This window comes from Rhinoraja longicauda, chromosome 15 (assembly GCF_053455715.1).
Source record: "Rhinoraja longicauda isolate Sanriku21f chromosome 15, sRhiLon1.1, whole genome shotgun sequence".
NCBI lineage: Eukaryota > Metazoa > Chordata > Chondrichthyes > Rajiformes > Arhynchobatidae > Rhinoraja > Rhinoraja longicauda.
The window spans coordinates 37,436,941-37,456,594 of NC_135967.1; the positions used below are offsets into that span (position 1 = coordinate 37,436,941).

At 42.5% G+C, this 19,654-nt stretch overlaps 1 protein-coding gene across 1 annotated transcript; it reads left to right on the top strand.

Moving 5' to 3' along the window:
- Positions 1-727: 727 nt before the first annotated feature.
- On the top strand, positions 728-13,827 carry vbp1 (von Hippel-Lindau binding protein 1). Its single transcript, XM_078412007.1, has 6 exons — positions 728-836; positions 5,333-5,457; positions 7,188-7,254; positions 8,604-8,702; positions 9,759-9,897; positions 13,349-13,827. Exons 1-6 carry the CDS (start codon positions 747-749, stop codon positions 13,417-13,419), a joined length of 591 nt encoding a protein of 196 aa, XP_078268133.1. The 5' UTR covers positions 728-746; the 3' UTR covers positions 13,420-13,827.
- The last annotated feature ends 5,827 nt before the right edge of the window (positions 13,828-19,654 follow it).

Here is a 19,654-nt window from a genome sequence, read left to right on the forward strand (position 1 = left end):
ACCCCCCCCCCCCCACCTTACACCCGTGCCCTCGGGTTCTCGGTTCCCTGTTCAATATTTACTTGGGGGGGGGGTCCAACTTTTTGCATTGTCTAAAGTCAACTGTTTGTTATTTCTAGTCGTTTTACTAAGTCTGGGATGTGATATTTTAACATATTTATACAAGCATGGGAAATATTCGATGCATCAGCGTTCCTTGCATCGTCGACTCTGGGATGTGATATCTGTTAGATATTTTTATAAGTTGAACGCATGGGAGGTATTCGATGCTTCAGCATTCCCTGCGTTTGTCGACTTTGAGATGTGGTACATTAATATATTTTTCCAAGTTGAATGAATGGGAAATATTCAATGCTTCAGCATTCCTTGCAAATGTCTACCCGGGGGCTGTGATATTTGTTAGATATTTGCGCAAGTTGAATGCATGGGAGATATTTGATACTTCAGCATTTTTTCCACTCGGGTGTGATATTTGACCTTAGTTTGACCTCATATTTGACCTCAACATGCAAGTTGAATGCATGGAAGATGTTCGATGCTTCAGCAGTTCTCCACTCGGGTGTGATATTTGCGCATGTTGAATGCATGGGAGATATGCGATGCTTCAGCATTGCTCGCATGTCGCCCCGCGTGCAGAGTGCTGCGCCGCGCCGCGCCGCGCCGCCCCGCCCCGCCCTCTGATGATTGACGGGGCCGCGCTCCCGCCCGGGCTGCGTCACTCCGACGACGTCAGTGTGCTCCCCAAGATGGCGACCACCAGTGGGAGCGGCGACAGCAACAGTAATGTGGCTCCTCCGGGCCGCAAGCACATGGGCATCCCCCAGTCCATCTTTGTGGTAAGGCCGTGTGTCCTCCCCTTCCCTCCCCCCGCCCCGGGAGTTGGGGTCAGGGCGGCGGTGAGCTCGTCCCTTTGTCGGTCTCGGAGCCCGTGTGTGTGTGTGGCCCGGGCCTGCTGCGGGCGGGACCGCCACTCACTGTCCCCATGGAGATGGGCGCTGGCCGGCGCCTCCTGCCCTCCCGCTGCCGCAGCTCGGCCCCTGGCTCCGCCCGGAGATCACTCACTGCTCTCTACTCTGGGGCTGCTCCCACTCATGTGGCCCCTCAGCGTAGGTTTACTAGGTTAATTCCCGGAATGGCGGGACTGTCATATGTTGAAAGACTGGAGCGACTAGGCTTGTATACAGTGGAATTTAGAAGGATGAGAGGAGATCTTATCGAAACGTATAAGATTATTAAGGGGTTGGACACGTTAGAGGCAGGAAACATGTTCCCAATGTTGGGGGAGTCCAGAACCAGGGGCCACAGTTTAAGAATAAGGGGTAGGCCATTTAGAACAGATGAGGAAAAACTTTTTCAGTCAGAGAGTTGTGAATCTGTGGAATTCTCTGCCTCAGAGGGCAGTGGAGGCCAATTCTCTGAATGCCTTCAAGAGGGAGCTGGATAGAGCTCTTAAGGATAGCGGAGTCAGGGGGTATGGGGAGAAGGCAGGAACGGGGTACTGATTGAGAATGATCAGCCATGATCACATTGAATGGCGGTGCTGGCTCGAAGGGCCGAATGGCCTCCTCCGGCACCTATTGCCTATTGAGCCAAACACATCAGCGGGTCCTGCTTATGTTTTTTTATGTGTATGTACGTATGTGTATGTAGGTAGACACAAAATGCTGGAGTAACTCAGCGGGACAGGCAGCATCTCTGGAGAGAAGGAATGGGTAACTTTTCCGAGTCGATACCCTTCTCGTAAACGTTACCCATTCCTTCTCTCCAGAAATGCTGCCTGTCCCGCTGAGTTACTCCAGCATTTTGTGTCTACCTTCAATTTAAACCAGGACCTGCTGTTCTTTCCTTTACCTGTATAGGCATCTATGTGTATGTACGCATGCATGTGTGTATGTATATCCATGTGTGTGGATGCGTATATGTCATCGTTCTATCTGGGAAATATGACAATGCACTCTTAACTTGACCCACTCCATGTCTCGGTTCTGGCGAGCTTTTAAGGGATGAAATCAGCCAGGCTTTTTGTATTGTTAATGATTCTCATTATTAACATCATTCCTTCTCCAGAGATGCTGCTTGATACTCCAGCATTTTGTGTCCATCTTTGGTGTAAACCAGCATCTGCAATTCCTTCCTTAACCATAGTGGTCGCTTGATAAAGGTCCTAACCCAAACTGTCGTTTACCCATTCCCTCCCCAGATGCTACCTGAGCTGCTGAGTTACTCGAACACTGTGTTTGCTCAAGATTCCAGCATCTGCAGCTCCTTGTGTCTCCAGTGACTTGGGTACCCAGACAATAGACGAGGATGGGGTTGTGCCTGTTATCTTTAAATATTCCACACACATATTTAAACTGATACCAGGTACCAAAAAATTTCAGAGATGTTCAGCACCATGTCTGCACCTCCGCAAATAAGGGAGCTTAATTCGAGTTTGCTGGATATATTTGGTTGATATCTGTTGTAAAGGTTTGCTTAAGCAATATAGACACCAGATGAGGGGATTTAAAAATATATCTTGCCTGATGTATGGACATTATCCAACAAAAGGCTTCATAGCAGAATTTCTGCAGTCATTGAAGAAAGCGAGGTAGTGGTAGTGAGAAATGGAGGCACATATTTGGAGTAACATAGATTACTGTTTAATGTTTTTAAATTTTATTTAACATCATCTTCTGGATGCTTTAGTTTGGGATTGAATAACTCTAAAGAAATACTTTCTTCAGAGATAGTGTATCGTTGGTTCACCCATAGAAAAGCTTGAGAGTAGGGAAAATGCCGATTACAGGCCAAAACCCTTGTTTGAAAGGATTGATTTGAATCAGATTATAAATTGAGTGCAGTATTCCCGAAAACAGGTTGGAGAAGCTGTAAATTCTGTTGTGCGTGGAGTGATGGATTAGTAAAGGATATGTAAGAGGCAGAGAGAAAACTGCTGAAAGAAACTAAAATAATACAAAAGGCTATAAGAACTGTAATTGTGCCATGCCAAGATGTCACCTATCCTATCTGGGTGAATGTCAGTTTAGTATAGTCACTGTTCTGTCTGCGACCATAAGAAATAGTTGATTTGTTAATAGAAGAGTTGTGTTAGCAGCCCATTCCATCATGCAAAGCAGCCGTCCAGTCCCCCCCGTCCAGTCCCCCCCCCCCCGTCCAGTTCCCCCCCCCCCCCGTCCGGTCCCCCCCCCCCCCCCCGTCCGGTCCCCCCCCCCCCCCCCCCGTCCGGTCCCCCCCCCCCCCCCCGTCCGGTCCCCCCCCCCCCCGTCCAGTCGTCGTCCCCCCCGTCCAGTCGTCGTCCCCCGTCCTCTCCCCACCCGTCCTCTCCCCACCACAATGACCCATCTATGTTTCTTCACACTGCCTTGTAATCAAAGGCTTTATCTTGCACTAAACATTATTGCCTTATGTATCTTTACACAGTAAATGGATCAATTGTAATATTCACAAAATGCTGGAGTAACTCAGCAGGTCAGGCAGCATCTCGGGAGAGAAGGAATGGGTGACGTTTCGGGTCGAGACCCTTCTTCAGACCAATTGTAATCATATATTGTATTTCTGCTGACTGGTTAGCACACAACAACAGCTTTTCACTGTACCTTGGGACATGTGACAATAAACTGAACTGAAAGGACCCGTGACTGACACCAGTGATTCTCCCATGAGGCAGAAAATAACAAAAGCTTGAAAGCAAGTACTGCTAGATTTTTCATCGCTGTTATCAGAATCTTGAAATAAATCTTGCATACAATTAATTCTCATTCTTCCAATCCTCCTCATTGCAGCCCTTGCACTTATTTTATTTTTATCTGCACTTTCTCTGCACCCCATAATCCTATATTCTGAATTCTGATTATATTCAGTTACAGTATTGTTTATTGTCATGTGTACCGAGGCACAGTGAAAAGCTATTGCACCGCCACATGTGCTCGTGTATGGTATGATTTCTTGCTACTTAAGAAATAAAATTTCCTTTTTTTATTCGCTATAACGCTAAAAATCTTTCTGCTGCCTTTCTGTCACGTGACTCTGCAATATATGTGTTAGAGGCAAGCGAAATTGCAGAAAGAGAGGCAATGTAACCATTATCAAATCTGTTTATTAGTTAAATGACCAAACTTTCTGACCAGTTGGCTGTGAATTATATATAACAGCCAACAGTACATTGGAGATGTAACAATGTTGGTTTTGTGGCAGTGTCTTTTGTATGAAGAAGTTTGGACAGTGTTGGCCATCGAATTATTAGATCACAGGAAGGTGATCACAATTGACCAAACCCTGTCCTCACCTGCATTTCCAGTAAGTTCAGGATACTCAAATTATGAATAAGATCATAGATGTTATCCACATGCCGTGGTGCTGATGGTTATTGCATTTATTCCACCTCTGTCAGAGCTGATGTTACAATAGAGTCAACATAGAATATATAACATATAGCACAGGAACAGGCCCTTTGGCCAACAATGTCTGTTTCGAGTACCATGTCAAGATAAACTGATCTATTCTACCTACACATGATCCATAGCCCTCCATTCCCTGCATATCCATGTGCCTATCTAAAAGCTTCTTAAACGGCACTATCGTATCTGCCTCCACAACTCCTGGTTGCAATATCAAGGCACTCACCCAAAAACACTTGCCCTTCACTTCTCCTTTAAACTCTGCCCGTCGCAACTTAAATCTGTGCTGCCTTCAACCACTGAAGGTCACCTCACCTTCTGTCTCCTTTCTCTGTTCGTTTATTTATTTACTTATTTATCTATTTATTCATTTCCCTATGTTCTCTAAATCTCTGTAAAGCGTCTTTGAGTATATGAAAAGCGCTAGATAAATAAAATACATTATTATTATTATTATTAGTATTTGATATTTCCACCCTGGGATAGACGTTCTGACTGTCTACTGCATCTATGCCTTTACCCTCTAATCCACAGGCAGGTCATACTGGTAAACCTCTTCTGCACCCTTCCCAAAGCCTCCACATCCTCCCTGTGAAGGGGCAACTAGAACTGCACGCAATACTCCAAATGTGGCCGAACCAAAGTCCTATAAAGCTGCATCTTGACTTCCTGCCTCTTATACTCAATGCCCCAATCAGTGAAGGCAGGCATACCACATGCCTTCTTTACCACTCTTATCTACTTGCATGCCCGCTTTTAGGGAGCTTTGGGCTTGAACCTCAAAATGCCTCTGCACATCACCATTAGAGGTTTGCCCAGCTGCATAACTCAATTACTCACATATGGTTCTTTGCTCTATATTTAATGGTACATTTCTTTTAAATTCATCAGTTAATCGGATTAATTTTCTTTGCTAATCTTTTGTCTCCCAGGAAGATGTTGTAGCATTTATGAAGAAACCCGGTAATGAGACAGCAGACCTTGTGCTGAGGAGGCTAGATGAACAATACCAAAAATACAAATTCATGGAGCTGAATCTATCGCAAAAAAAGAGAAGGTGAGAGATCATGTCAAACCGTAAAATGTCCAATCTGTTAAACCATGTTAGTTGTTTAGTAATGATGTTTATCTTTATAGAAAAAAATGGGTGGTTTAACCTGCAGTTGAAGAAAATCAGTTCATTATGGTATTATTGATAGAAATATTTTTCAAGAGTTTATATCTCCTATTATCTCATTGATAGAACTTCTAACGTACAGTGACTGCAAAGAATAAGTGATATTTTTGGTAGATGGGATAGTATCTTTTTTATATAAAACTGTTTTAGAAGCCACATTCTGAAATTCCACTTGTTTTCCCACAAAAAACTAAAGCTAACTATATTTTCAGATGCCGATGAGATTGCATTTTGTTTCTATTACATATATTCTGCAATTTTTGGTTCAGTTCCTCTTTATATTCCAGTTAATAGAACAGTACAGCACAGGAGCAGGACTTCGGGCCGACCATGGTGCCAAATTAAAATAACCATATCTGACTATACATGATACATATCACTTCATTTCCATATTCCTGTAAATTCCTCTGAAATATTGCTGTTGTTTTGCTACCAGTACCAATCTTAACCCACCTCTGCCTCTGGCAGTGAGTTCCAAGCACATAGCACATTCTGTTTAAAAAAAAAACTTACCAGACAAATCTCCTATAAACTTCCTCCTCTCATTTTTTCACCCTTTAATGTTTGACATTTTTGCTCTTGGAAAAAGACTGACTATTTACCTGATCTATGACTCTCATAACTCTCTAAACTCTTTTCAGAATTGAAAATCAATAATTTTGTTCATTGCATGGTTTTTAATTTGCAATTTACCTGTCAATTTTATTCCTGTTAAAAAGTAAAAACAGAGGCTGATCAAATTACTTGTATGATAAAGTATTCAGTAGCATGTAAATAACTTCAAACTGACCTTTACTAATATGCCCACAGCCAAGAAAAGTATGCCACCTAAGGACATAATATAATTGTGCAGCTGGTATTTTTGAACTTTTGAGTCACTGCTAATTCGAAGCAAAATTCAGATGGTATTAGTAGAAAACTTCCTAATAAACAATCTGTCAGATGAGTGAAAGATGAACGCAGGATTTTGTTTTGGTTTTGAATTTCATAAAATAAAATTGTGACAAACAATCCTAATTCCTATCAGAATGCTATCGTGTCTAAATGGGAGATAAATGGTAGCATAGCAGTTATCGCTGCTGTCTTATAGTTCCAGCAATCTAGATGACATCCTGCCCTCCAGTGCTGTCCATGTGGCGTTTGCATGTTTTCCATGTGAATACCGTGAGTTTTTCCTGGTTTTCTCCCACATCCCAAAGATGTGGTAAGTTACTAGGTTATTGTAAAATTGTCCCCAAAGTAGAGTTGGTTGGTAAATAAATCACAGGGAAATAAGTGGGAGAATGATGCTGCTGTGAAATCTAGCATTAACTCCATAGGCGAAATGGTCAGCTTCTACATTGTGGGAAAATGTGAAATGTGTTTCTACATTGTTGCAGTTGGAAAATGCTGCATATTGCTTGTGGAGGGGTGCCGGGCACAACAGGGCCTTCAGTTGTGCATCGCACCAATCCTGCTTGATCTAAGTGCTTAGATTTCGTTTCGATCAGGTTTAATGCTTAAGGTGGAGATCTTTTACATCTCAGGTCTTACATGGTTAGTTGAATGTTTCTATGAAAAGTGATAGTTAATCGGCTAGAAGATGATTACTTGCTTCTTCTCTTTCCTAGGCTAAGAAGTCAAATTCCAGAAATTAAACAGACGTTAGAGATCTTAAAACACATGCAGAAGAAAAAGGTAAAACTCATCAAAGCCTCACATAAAACTGGCCAATTGACTGTTTATTTGTCCATTGCTCTTGGATGTCTGTTGTGTATTTTGGTTAGTCGTAGAATCATACAGCAGGGAAACAGGCACTTTAGCCCACCACAGTCATGTTGAATTTTTGCACTAATCCCACATTACTCTCCCCATAACCCCATCTACTTTTGCCATATTTTGCCACTCATACGCACTAGAAAAAAATTACAGTGGCTAATTAACTTACCAATCTGGCCATCTTTGGAATGCGGGGCGGGGGGGGGGGGGAGAGAGGAAAGTATCATTCATTCATTCATAAAGTATCATTCATCCATTCAAATCCACACGGTAACCGGGATAACATAACAAAATCCGCACACAGCAGCAGAGGTTGGGATTGAATGTGGTCACTAAAGCCGCAGTTCTATTAGCTACACTATGGCTTTATCCCACAATGCTATAGTTATGTTGTTTCTTTAAACAAATACGTAATTAAATTTCTAGATGTAGAAATTTTGTGTTAACATTTTGCTGGCTCTCTGGCAAGAGGAGGCAAAGTTTGTGCCACAGAATGAAACACGTTTATAGAATTTGCCATCACTAACTTTTACTACCAAATCGTTCCCCTGAGTATTGTCTTTATTTCACATCTACTTTTTTTAAATTGGAAGCACTTAAGCAACCCCGTCTGATAAACTGCAATTACTTTTCATAGAAACTTTGAACTATCCATGTAAAACCTGGATGTAAAAGATCTTTGCTTTTTCCTTCAACATAATATTTTGTGACTAAACATTTCTGTTTAAATTACCCTTAACTTTTATTTTTCTTTCTGATGGCCTTTAATAGAATATTTTACTGATACTGCATCCAGCGGAAGCATTCCAATTAAACCCATTTTTCAAATTCAAATCTGATTTATTCTCCATTATTGAATATAAAGCCAGCTACCAGGGATGCTGGAACTTTGAAGTTAAAATAATGTGCAGGAAATACCTAGCTGGTCAGACAACTTCTGTTCAAGGAGAAATATGTAAACATTTTGGATTAGTGACCTTTCATCAGAATAAGTAATCAACCTGAAATTTTAACTGATCTCTCCCCACAGGCAAAACTTAAGTCATTCCAACATTTTTAGTTTTATTTCATTAATCTCTCATTCATCAATCAAATTGATACCTCTAATGCATTTCTATTTTCTATCTTCTATTTTCATATATTCAATGCTCAGGTGGATTTCTGAAGCCATGTTTTGAGGTTCTGTATTTACTAAATATAGAGGAGAGAGTGTGTATTTGCTTGGTTTATTTGATTGTAAGCCAAACCTTCTGCTTTTTATTTTCAAGGATTCCACAGATCCAATGGAGACTATGTTTCTCCTGGCAGACAATTTATATGCTAAAGCCTCCGTGCCTCCTACAGATAAAGTGTGCTTATGGTTAGGGGTAAGTTCAGAGTCTCTTTCGGCTATTTACGAGAAGAACGTCTTTCTTGGGAATTTTATTGGGAATAAAGTCTTCACGATCGTGTATTTTCACTAAGTTGCAAAGCTACTGTTCCATATACAAAAGCAAAATGCTACAAATGGGGGAAAACTGAAATAAAAAATGGATGCTGCAAATAGCAGAATCAAAAGTGTCTGTGGAGAGAAAAACATTTCCAGTTAATGGCCTTAAACTGGAAAGCTGCACAATGAATCCTGTTATATCTATTAATGAACAGATTTTATTAATGAAATAGGATCCAATCTATAAATTTGACCAAAGTATTTTGAAATAGAAAATCTTATGTTACTTTTATGGTATCTAGTGAAAATGAGAGGAAGTGTATATTTAATTTAACAAAATTTTCTCAGCTGAGTAATTTGCTCCTTTCATAATGGCTGATACCCACCCACTTTCCACGAACAGTGTCCATTGTATAAAGCTGACATTTCAATATATTGACTAATAATGGTCACAAAGTTCAAGTGAGGTAACTTCCATGGATTTTTTTTTCCTTCCTTTCTAATGCTTCGTAATCTTGTTAAAGAATCAGGCCTACACATGCAGATATTACCAAAGATGACATGACTAAGGGAGATGTTGCACTAATGCAGCATTAGTGGAGGGAAATGGGCAGTCACGATTTTGGGACCCTTTTCCAGACTGGTGTAGAAGATTGTTGGTAGAAAGGGGTGAGGGAAAAGGGTGGGGCAAGAACTGAGTTTTGTAAAGTTAGGTTTAACCAAACTAGAGATTGTAGAACAAAGAGAAGACAGATTGGAATTCATGGACATTGTTGTAGAGGAAGGTGTAATGAGCAGCTTGTGTGATATATTTAGAAACTGGTACTGGTGATGAAGTTATTAGTTTGTCGGGTTTTTATGAAGTACCAACATCACACGTCCATGATAAGCCCACGATGTAGTGTTCTTACCATTTATATTTTTAAAAGTGTAAACAAGGTGAAGGTGAGGACTAATGAAAAAATAATCGAGAAAGGTTTCTGTCTTACTTCAGGCCAATGTAATGCTTGAATATGATATTGATGAAGCTCGTGCGTTACTTGAGAAGAATCTGACAACTGCAACACGTAATCTGGAAGGGCTAGAAGATGATCTGGATTTCCTTCGCGATCAGTTCACCACCACAGAAGTCAGTATCCTTTAGAACAAGTTGGCATTGAGCTGAGTAGCCTTTGAGTTTATTCTGGAAAAATGCCTAGCTACCTTGAAAATTTGGTGGCACAGTGGCACACCTCACAGCTTCTGTGATCCAAAGTTCAGTCCCGACTTCCATTGCTCTACATTGAGTTTGCATCTTCTCTCTGTGAAGCCATGGGTTTCCTCCAAGTGATCTAGTTTCCTCCCACATCCCAAAGACATGCAGATTAATTGGCCACTGTAAATTGCCCCTAGTATGTAGGTATGTAGCAGAATCTGGGGTAGTTGAGGAGATAATGGCAAGATTAGAGTGGGGATTGCAACAAATGGGGGCTTGCTGGGGTATTATTTTAAAATCTCAAACCTAGTTTACTCCCTACAATGGCCTTTCAGAAGGAATTCATCTCTCATATGTCTTCTAGCAAATTTGTATCAATGATGGCGCAGCGGTAGAGTTGCTCCCTTACAGTGCTAGGAACCCTGGTTTGATCCTGACTACGGGTGCTTGTCATATCATATCATATCATATCATATCATATATATACAGCCGGAAACAGGCCTTTTCGGCCCAACAAGTCCGTGCCGCCCAGCGATCCCCGCACATTAACACTATCCTACACCCACGAGGGACAATTTTTACATTTACCCAGCCAATTAACCTACATACCTGTACGTCTTTGGAGTGTGGGAGGAAACCGAAGATCTCGGAGAAAACCCACGCAGGTCACGGGGAGAACGTACAAACTCCTTACAGTGCAGCACCCGTAGTCAGGATCGAACCTGAGTCTCCGGCGCTGCATTCGCTGTAAAGCAGCAACTCTACCGCTGCGCTACCGTGTGCGGAGTTTGTACATTCTCCCCTTGACCTGCGTGGGTTTTTCCCGGGATCTCTGGCTTTATCCCACACTCAAAGACACACAGTTTTGCAGGTTAATTGGCGTGGTAAAATTGTAAATTGTCCCTAGTGTGTGTAGGATAGTGTTAGTACGTAGGGAAGATGATACAAAGCTGGGTGGCAGTGTGAACTGTGAGGAAGATGCTATGAGGTTGCAGGGTGACTTGGACAGGTTGTGTGAGTGGGCGGATGCTTGGCAGATGCAGTTTAATGTGGATAAGTGTGAGGTTATCCACTTTGGTGGTAAGAATAGGAAGGCAGATTATTATCTGAATGGTGTCAAGTTAGGAAAAGGGGACGTACAACGTGATCTGGGTGTCCTAGTGCATCAGTCACTGAAAGGAAGCATGCAGGTCCAGCAGGCAGTGAAGAAGGCCAATGGAATGTTGGCCTTCATAACAAGAGGAGTTGAGTATAGGAGCAAAGAGGTCGTTCTGCAGTTGTACAGGGCCCTAGTGAGACCGCACCTGGAGTACTGTGTGCAGTTTTGGTCTCCAAATTTGAGGATGGATATTCTTGCTATTGAGGGCGTGCATCGTAGGTTTACTAGGTTAATTCCCGGAATGGCGGGACTGTCATATGTTGAAAGACTGGAGCGACTAGGCTTGTATACACTGGAATTTAGAAGGATGAGAGGGGATCTTATCGAAACATATAAGATTATTAAGGGGTTGGACACATTAGAGGCAGGAAACATGTTCCCAATGTTGGGGGAGTCCAGAACCAGGGGCCACAGTTTAAGAATAAGGGGTAGGCCATTTAGAACAGAGATGAGGAAAAACTTTTTCAGTCAGAGAGTTGTGAATCTGTGGAATTCTCTGCCTCAGAGGGCAGTGGAGGCCAATTCTCTGAATACATTCAAGAGAGAGCTAGATAGAGCTCTTAAGGATAGCGGAGTCATGGGGTATGGGGAGAAAGCAGGAACGGGGTACTGATTGAGAATGATCAGCCATGATCACATTGAATGGCGGTGCTGGCTCGAAGGGCCGAATGGCCTACTCCTGCACCTATTGTCTATTCAAGATTCAAGATAGCTTTATTTGTCATCCAAAAAAACGAATTTTTTGGACGAAATTCAGCCACCCACAGTCCAACAATAAAAACATTAAATTAGGCAGATTACACAATAAAGCATTAAAATAGGCAAATTACACAACCCCAAAAACACACACAAAAAAAAGAAACATCCATCACAGTGAGCCTCCTCCAGTCCTCTCCTCACTGTGATGGAAGGCCACAATGTATTTTCCCTTCCCCTGCCGTCTTCTCCTGCAGTCAAGCTGTTGTGGTTGCAGGCCGCGCCGGACGGTGAAAGGTCCGCAGCGGACCGACCCAAGCCCCGCGATCCGGGGCGGGCGAACACGCTGCTGCTGCTGCACGTCGGGGCGGTCGTGGCTCCCGACATTGAAGCCCCCGCCCAGCAGAGAGAAATCCCGCGGCCTATTTTAGGCCGCGCCGGACGGTGAAATGTCCGCGACCCAAGCCCCGCGACCCGGGGCGGGCGAACATGCTGCCGCTGCCGGAGCTCCCGATGTCGGCATCCTCGCGGCCCGAGCCTAAGGCGAGTCGCAGCCGCTCCCGCAGCCTCCGAAGACGGCCGGCTCCGCTGATGGTAAGTCCGATCCGCGGGCTGTGCGGATGGTAAGTCCGATCCGCGGGCTCTGCGAACCAGAGCCCTGGAGGCCGCCAGCTCCAGGAGTTGGACCGATGGTAGGCCGCAGCAGGAACGGAGACACCACCCAGAAAACAAAGGTCGGGTCTCCGTTCGGAAGGGACACATATTTACAATTTTACAGTTCCCCCCCTCCCCCCCACACCCACACATAGTACACAAACACAAAAACACGACATCACATCGACAATTAAGACACAAAAAAACAACAAAACACAAAGACAAATGGACCGCAGGTAAGCCGCAGCTGCTATGGCAGCGCCGCCATTTTGGTTGCTGGTCGGCGTGAACTCGGAGGGCCGAAGGGCCTGTTTCCGCACTGTATCCTTAAACTAAACTAGACAGGGTGTGATGATAGGATCCATCGTTTGATTCAGATTAGTGCGTTCGTAGGCGAAGGAGAGTTCGGTTTGCTGGCTGCATTATCCAAGTCCTGCTGAAGGATAAGTGGAATATCACCACTATAATCATTAAATACACTACCCAAACATTATGAGGAAACCTTCCAGTCAACAGAGCACATTGAAACATACTGGTTGTGTAATGTAGGAATAAACACAGGTAGACCAGACTAGATAGTTGCCAGTAAGTCACTTTGATCAAGTAGATAGCTTGCATTACACGTGTCTCGTGGTCATTTTTCATGGTCTTATTTCAATAGATTCTGAATTCATAATGTAACATGAAGCACTCTAGCTGTTACTTTGCCACACTCCCTATCATGGGCAAGTATGGGCCCATTGAAGTGACCTAGAGAGCTCTTTCCTTTCTATAACTTTTTTATTAACAGGAAATCTTCTGGTATAAGGAAGGTACTCGCGTTCACCGACTGAAAATGATTGTGATGCATCTGATTTCTCCTTAATTGATTGAATTTTAGATATGGCAAGAGTGTATAACTGGGACGTTAAAAGGAGAAGCTCCGAAGCAGCATCTAAAAGCACTGCATAGGCTCACCAAAGCACATTTTACATAGTTTAACCACCAAACTCTCCTTTGTTTTCTTAAAAAGAATTCCACCGATTTGGCAACATTTGCGTTTGGAAAGCTGCAGTTATTTTAGTCTTTGGGAAATGCTGAGAAATTGAATGTTAGACCTGAGAACATATGAGAGACAAACTACGGAAATGTAGAAACGCTGACTTATTGCATGCTTATATGGCATTTGTGGTAATGCAAAAGATTGTTATAAACTACAGGTTCAAGATGTATTGTCAGTTTTCACTGCAAGCCACACATGCAGCAGTCCTGCAGTCCAGTCAAACAGGCACATTAGACACCTTGTGTATCCATGCAATTTGCTGCGATACCAGACCTGTAAAGATTTTGTATGGTTTTATCATGAGATGTTAATAAACTGCTGAACAAAATAAGTGCTCCTGTAGTATTTAACTGTCAGTTCAAAAAGGAAGACAATCAGAGGTGGGTAAGAACAGCATTTTCCATTTCAAACACTCGGTGAATGGATTAAACATTCCTAGGTCATTTTGGCATAGATCAGGTGGTGAGGAAAGTCACAGCTCTGAACTACAAGATTTCTCTAACTTCCACCCTGCCCTCAAATTCACTTGGACTATCTCTGACACCTCTCTCCCCTTTCTTGATCCTTCTGTCTCCATCACAGGGGACAGACTATGTACTGATATCTACTGCAAACCTATTGACTTTCACAGTAACGTTGATTACACCTCCTCCCACCCTTCCTCTTGCACAAATGTCATCTTTTACTCTCAATTTCTCCATCTCTGCCACATCTGCTCCCCAGATGATGCTTTCCACTCTAGGATATTTAAGATGAGCATGACTTGAGTGAGCATGATTTTCCCCATGCTGGTCTGGATGGAACCCTCACCCATGTTTTCTCAGTGTTGAGCAGTTCTGCTCTCGCTCCCTCTTCCTTCAGACTGACCAAGGATAGAGTTCCCCTAGTCTTCACCTTTCACACCACCACCTTCCACATACAATGCATCATTATCCCATATTTCCGACACCTTCAACGTGATCCCACCACCAGTCATATCTTCCCATTCTCCCCGCCCCTTTAGTAGAGACCACTACCTCCACCACAGTGGCACAGCTGTAAGAGCTGCTGCCTCATTGTGCCAAAGACCCGGGTTCAATCCTGATCTCGGGTGTGGTCTGCATGGAGTTTGAACATTCTCCATGCAGACCATGTGGGTTTCCTCTGGGTGATCTGGTTTCCCAAAGATGTAGGTTAATTGACTACTGTAAATGGCCTGTAGTGTGTAGGTAGTGGATGCAGAAGTGGCATAACATAGACTAGTGCGAACGAGTGATTGGCAGTCAGCAGGACCCGGTGGGCCGAAGGGGCTGTTTCCATGCTCGTTCAATCAAACTCTATGGTTCGCTCATCCCTCCCCAATCAATCCGACCACTCCTAAGGTACTTTCCCATGCAACTGCAGGAGACGTAACAACTGTCCCTATACCTCTCGCACTTGCATCCAGATACCCCAGAAGCCTTTCCAAATTAGTCAAGTACACCCGCGCCATGTCTACTGCATTTGGTGCTACCAATGTGGCATCCTTTACATTGGCAAGAGCAAGCATGGACTAGATGACTGTTTCTCCAAACACTTGCACTCTAGCTGCCAAGGCCTGCTAGATTTTCCAGTTGCTAACTATTTTAATTCCTTCTCTCGGTCCCATAATGATCTTTGAGTCGGGCTATCCCCTTAGTGTAGGCAAAGTGGCGTAGTGGTAGACTCTGGTTCGATCTCGACTATGGATGCTGTCTGTACAGTTTGTACGTTCTCCCCGTGACCTACGTGGGTTTTCTCAGATCTTCGGTTTCCTCCCACACTCCAAAGACCTAGAGGTATGTAGGTTAATTGGCTTGGTATAAGTGTAAATTGCCCCTAGTGTATGTAGGATAGTGTTAATGGCGGGGATCGATGCGGCCGAAGATGCGGTGGGCCGAAGAGCCTGTTTCTGCGCTGTATCTCTAAAACTAAAAGATGTGGTAACGCACCACAATGATGTGCAAAGAACAAGGAAGATGGAAGAACATAGAGTGATGGAACAAAATCAATTCTCATGGGTAACTGGAATTTCCATGCTGGACTCATCTCATTTGCTATCTGCAGAACAATTTAGAAGGTTAGTCAGCTTGATATTAACAAATGGTGGCATTGGAATTTTTCATTTGGTAATGAAGAGGATAGAAAATTATTTTTAACTATGTATGGAGAAGAGGGGAATAAAAGTTTGAATATATGAAGGCAATTACCTCGGAATATTTGAAATATACCTATGTTCCAAAGCCCATAGGTACTATTTTACAGCTTGCTTCTTTTAACCGTTAAAAACTGTTTATGGCATAAATAGTCATTTTGAGCTATTCAGAAAAGTGGTGAATATATTGATTTAACATGGTTAACATTCAGTGTGACTGCACGGCATGTGATGAGATGCAGGTTTCACAGATCTTACTCTTTAGATTTGTTTGTTCATTAGAGTGAAGCAGTGCTGTAATTTGGGAGATGAAAACACAACCCTTTGTCTGTAACTTGAACAATGAGAGTCTTGACGGAAAGTCGTCGTATTTTACAAAACACAGTGCTGTTGTAACTCAGCGGGTCAAGCAGCATTTGTGAAGGGAATGATAGGCAATGTTTTGGGTTGGGACCATTCTTCAGCAATTCTTTGTGCCATATTGTAGCTTATCTGGATTTCTAACACTGCAACAGCAACTTTCATTGGTCATAATTGATCATTTTCACACTACTGTATATCACTAATCGCAGATAGTAGATGATTAAAAGTTGCCTAGTTTAAAACAACAGAGAGGTTTAGAGAGGAAAATGTGCAGCTCGGGATCTGGATTGTTGAAGCATGACTGCCAATGTCTGATGAAAAGTAGGAGAGTAAATCGGGCGGCACGGTGGCACAGCGGTAGCGTTGATGCCTTATAGTGCCAGAGACATGATTTTGATCCTGACTACAGGTGCTGTCTGTACAGAGTTGGTATGTCCTCCCTGTGACCACGTGGGTTTTCTCCATGTGCTCTGGTTTCCTCCCACATTCCAAACACTTGTGGATTTATCGGTTAATTTGTTTCTGTAAATTGTCCCTAGTGTGTGGGATAGAAAAAGTGTATGGATGATCGTTTGTCGGCGTGGACTCGGTGGTCCGAAGAGTGTGTTTCCACACACCATCTAAACACTAAACAAGAAATTGGAACTGGAACAATACTGAGATCTTGGTTTGTTGGGTTAGAGCACATTACAAACATGGGCAGGGGAAGTGGGCGACAATACCATGAGTGATTTGATTGCAGGATCAAGATTTTGTCAGAGTCAATGAAGATTAACCCTTTTTCCTGGTTTGCAATCCTATTTGCCAAATTCTTTCCATTCATTATGGGTTAGCCCTTTTAGACCTACAAAACCCCACAAAATGCTGCAGTAACTCAGCAGGTCAGGCAGCACCTCTGGAGTACGTGGAAAGGTAACCTTTCAGGTCAGGGCTGTTCATCAGATGCTGCCTGACCTGCTGAGTTACTCTAACACTTTGTGTTTTTTTTGTTGATAAAACAGCATCTGCAATTCCTTGTGTTTCCCTTTTAATCTATACAGTAGATGGATCTTCCCCAGTCAGTGTCCTTGTCATCTTCATATCTATTCATTGATGTGTTTTTGCTGTGATCCTAAATGTTTCCCTTATTTAGTTATCTACTTGCTCTGTGCTGCCACTAGATCAAGTTGCATTTCTTCAAGCAACAACATACCGAGAACTTAGCAATGAATGCATTACAGAAACACCAACATTGCTTTCTCATCACAAATATTTTCTCTATATAATGTTGGATAATTGTACATGACAATTTTGATTCTATTATTAATATACTCTCACTTTTGTGAATTTTCCTTTTAGCAAGATTATTCCCAGTGTTCTAATTGATCATATATTCTAATCAGATACAAACAAAACATAAAATCAGGTCAGAGTGATACAGTTTGGAAACAGGTCCTTCGGCCCAATTTGCCCACTCCGGCCAACACGTCCCAGCTACACTTGGTCCATATCCCTCCAAACCTGTGCTATACATGTACCTGTCTGTTTCTTAAATGTTGGGATTATTCCAGCCTCAACTACCTCCTCTGGCAGCTTGTTCCAAACATCCACCACCCTTTGTGTGAAAAAGCTACCCCTCGTATTCCTATTAAATCTTTTCCCCTTCACATTGAACCTATGTCCTCTGGTCTTTGATTCCCCTACTCTGGGCAAGAGATTCTGTGCATCTACCCGATCTATTCCTATATGATTTTATACACCTCTATAAGATCACCCCTCATTCTCCTGCGCTCTAAGGAATAGAGACCCAGCCTACTTAACCTCTCCCTATAGCTCAGACCCTCTAGTCCTGGCAACATCCTCATAAATCTTCTCTGAACCCTTTCAAGCTTGACAATATCTTTCCTCCAACATGGTGCGCAGAACTGAATATAATATTCTAAATGCGGTCTCACCAACGTCTTATACAACTGCAACATGACCTCCCTACTTCTATACTCATGATGTAAAAGTCTAAGCAGTGATTATGGATTTGAAAAATCCTATTGTCTACTCCAGTTTTGAGTAAGCTTCCTCCACAATGGATAGGATAGGACAGGTTTAGAGGGATATAAGTCAAACGCAGGCAGATGGGACGAGTGTATTGGTTGGTGTGGTCAAGATGATACGAAGGGCCTGTTTCCATGAAGTATGACTATGACACTATATGACTATGACAATCTCTTCATTTACTTATCTGTGGCCTCCACTCATAGTTTATTGTACTACCATCTACACTTCGTGACGTGCACATTAATATAAACCTATTGCCATCCACAAGTAGTTATCGTATGCCATCCCTGGCTTTGAAGCTTCAGGACTAAACATTGCTTTTTTTCCCACAGAGGGTGGTGGGTACATGGAATGAGCTGCCAGAGTATGTAGTTGAGACAGGTATTATAGCAATATTTAAGTGACATTCAGATAGGAAAAGTTAATGGGGATATGGACCAAATGTGTGCAGGTGGGACTAGTATAGATGGAGCATTCATCCTTTTAGCTTCATCCTTATGCCTTTCACTTAGCATTAAAGCTTGTAATTGATGGGTGAAAGAGGCAGGTGAGCGAAAGCAATAAAAAATAATTGGTTCCTGAGGCTTATAGGATAAAAAAAATTAATTAGCAACTTTTCACAATGGTGACTTATTTTTGAAAGCATGGAGGTGGACACAAAATGCTGGAGTAACTCAGCGGGCCGGGCAGCATCTCAGGAGAAGGAATGGGTGACGTTTCGGGTCGAGACCCTTCTTCAGACTGAAGATGTCTACTTTGAAGAAGTTCTCTCTTTGACAAGAGTTTAGCATGTCTACTTTGAAAGCATGGATATGAGTGTTAAAATTAAATAATAGGAATAGATAATACTTTATTTACCCCAGAATTGATATTTAATTTTTGAGATATTGTAAATAAAATTTCTTGTGGAGCATCTCTATTAAAGTGTCTAACTGCTTCCATTACTCTAATATGACGTAAATTGAAGATATCCTTCAAGGGTTACACTATGAGAAACATTGAGTTGCGAGATTGGCTAGTCAGAGTCATACAGCATAGAAACAGGCTCTTCGGTCCAACTTGCCTATGCCGGAAAAGATGCTCTATCTACACAAGTCCCACCTGCCCTCGTTTGGCCCATATCCCTATCAATCTTTCCTATTTATGTACCTGTCCAAATATCTTTTAAATATTGCTATAGTACCTGTCTCTACCACCTACTCCAGCAGCTCGTTCCATATACCCACTACCCTCTGTAAGAAAAAGTTGACCCTCGCGTTCCTATTAAATTTTTGCCCTCTCACCTTTAACTTATGTCCTCTGGTTCTTGATTCCCTTACTCTGGGTGAAAAACTGTGCATCTACCTTATTTATTCCTTTGCATCTACCCTATCTATTCCTAGGTTAAGATTATTTTCTTTGGAACAGAATTAATTGGCTGAGCAAAGATTTAACTGAAATACATAAAACATCTTGCTTATTCATTTACAGGAAAAACATCTTGCTTATTCATTTACAAGAACTGAGCAAGTCTTCCAGAATTTTAAACCATTATATATTAACTTTTACAAATGCCACAGATGACAGAAATCAGTATAACATTTGAATAACTAGCATCA

What these genes read in the sequence shown, in the direction of transcription:
- vbp1 (XM_078412007.1), top strand. Translation starts at nt 747, where the DNA reads ATGGCGACCACCAGTGGGAGCGGCGACAGCAACAGTAATGTGGCTCCT. An exon ending in CTATCGCAAAAAAAGAGAAG is followed by an intron (nt 5,458 to 7,187) that starts GTGAGAGATCAT and finishes TCTCTTTCCTAG; the next exon opens with GCTAAGAAGTCAAATTCCAG. An exon ending in AAGTGTGCTTATGGTTAGGG is followed by an intron (nt 8,703 to 9,758) that starts GTAAGTTCAGAG and finishes GTCTTACTTCAG; the next exon opens with GCCAATGTAATGCTTGAATA.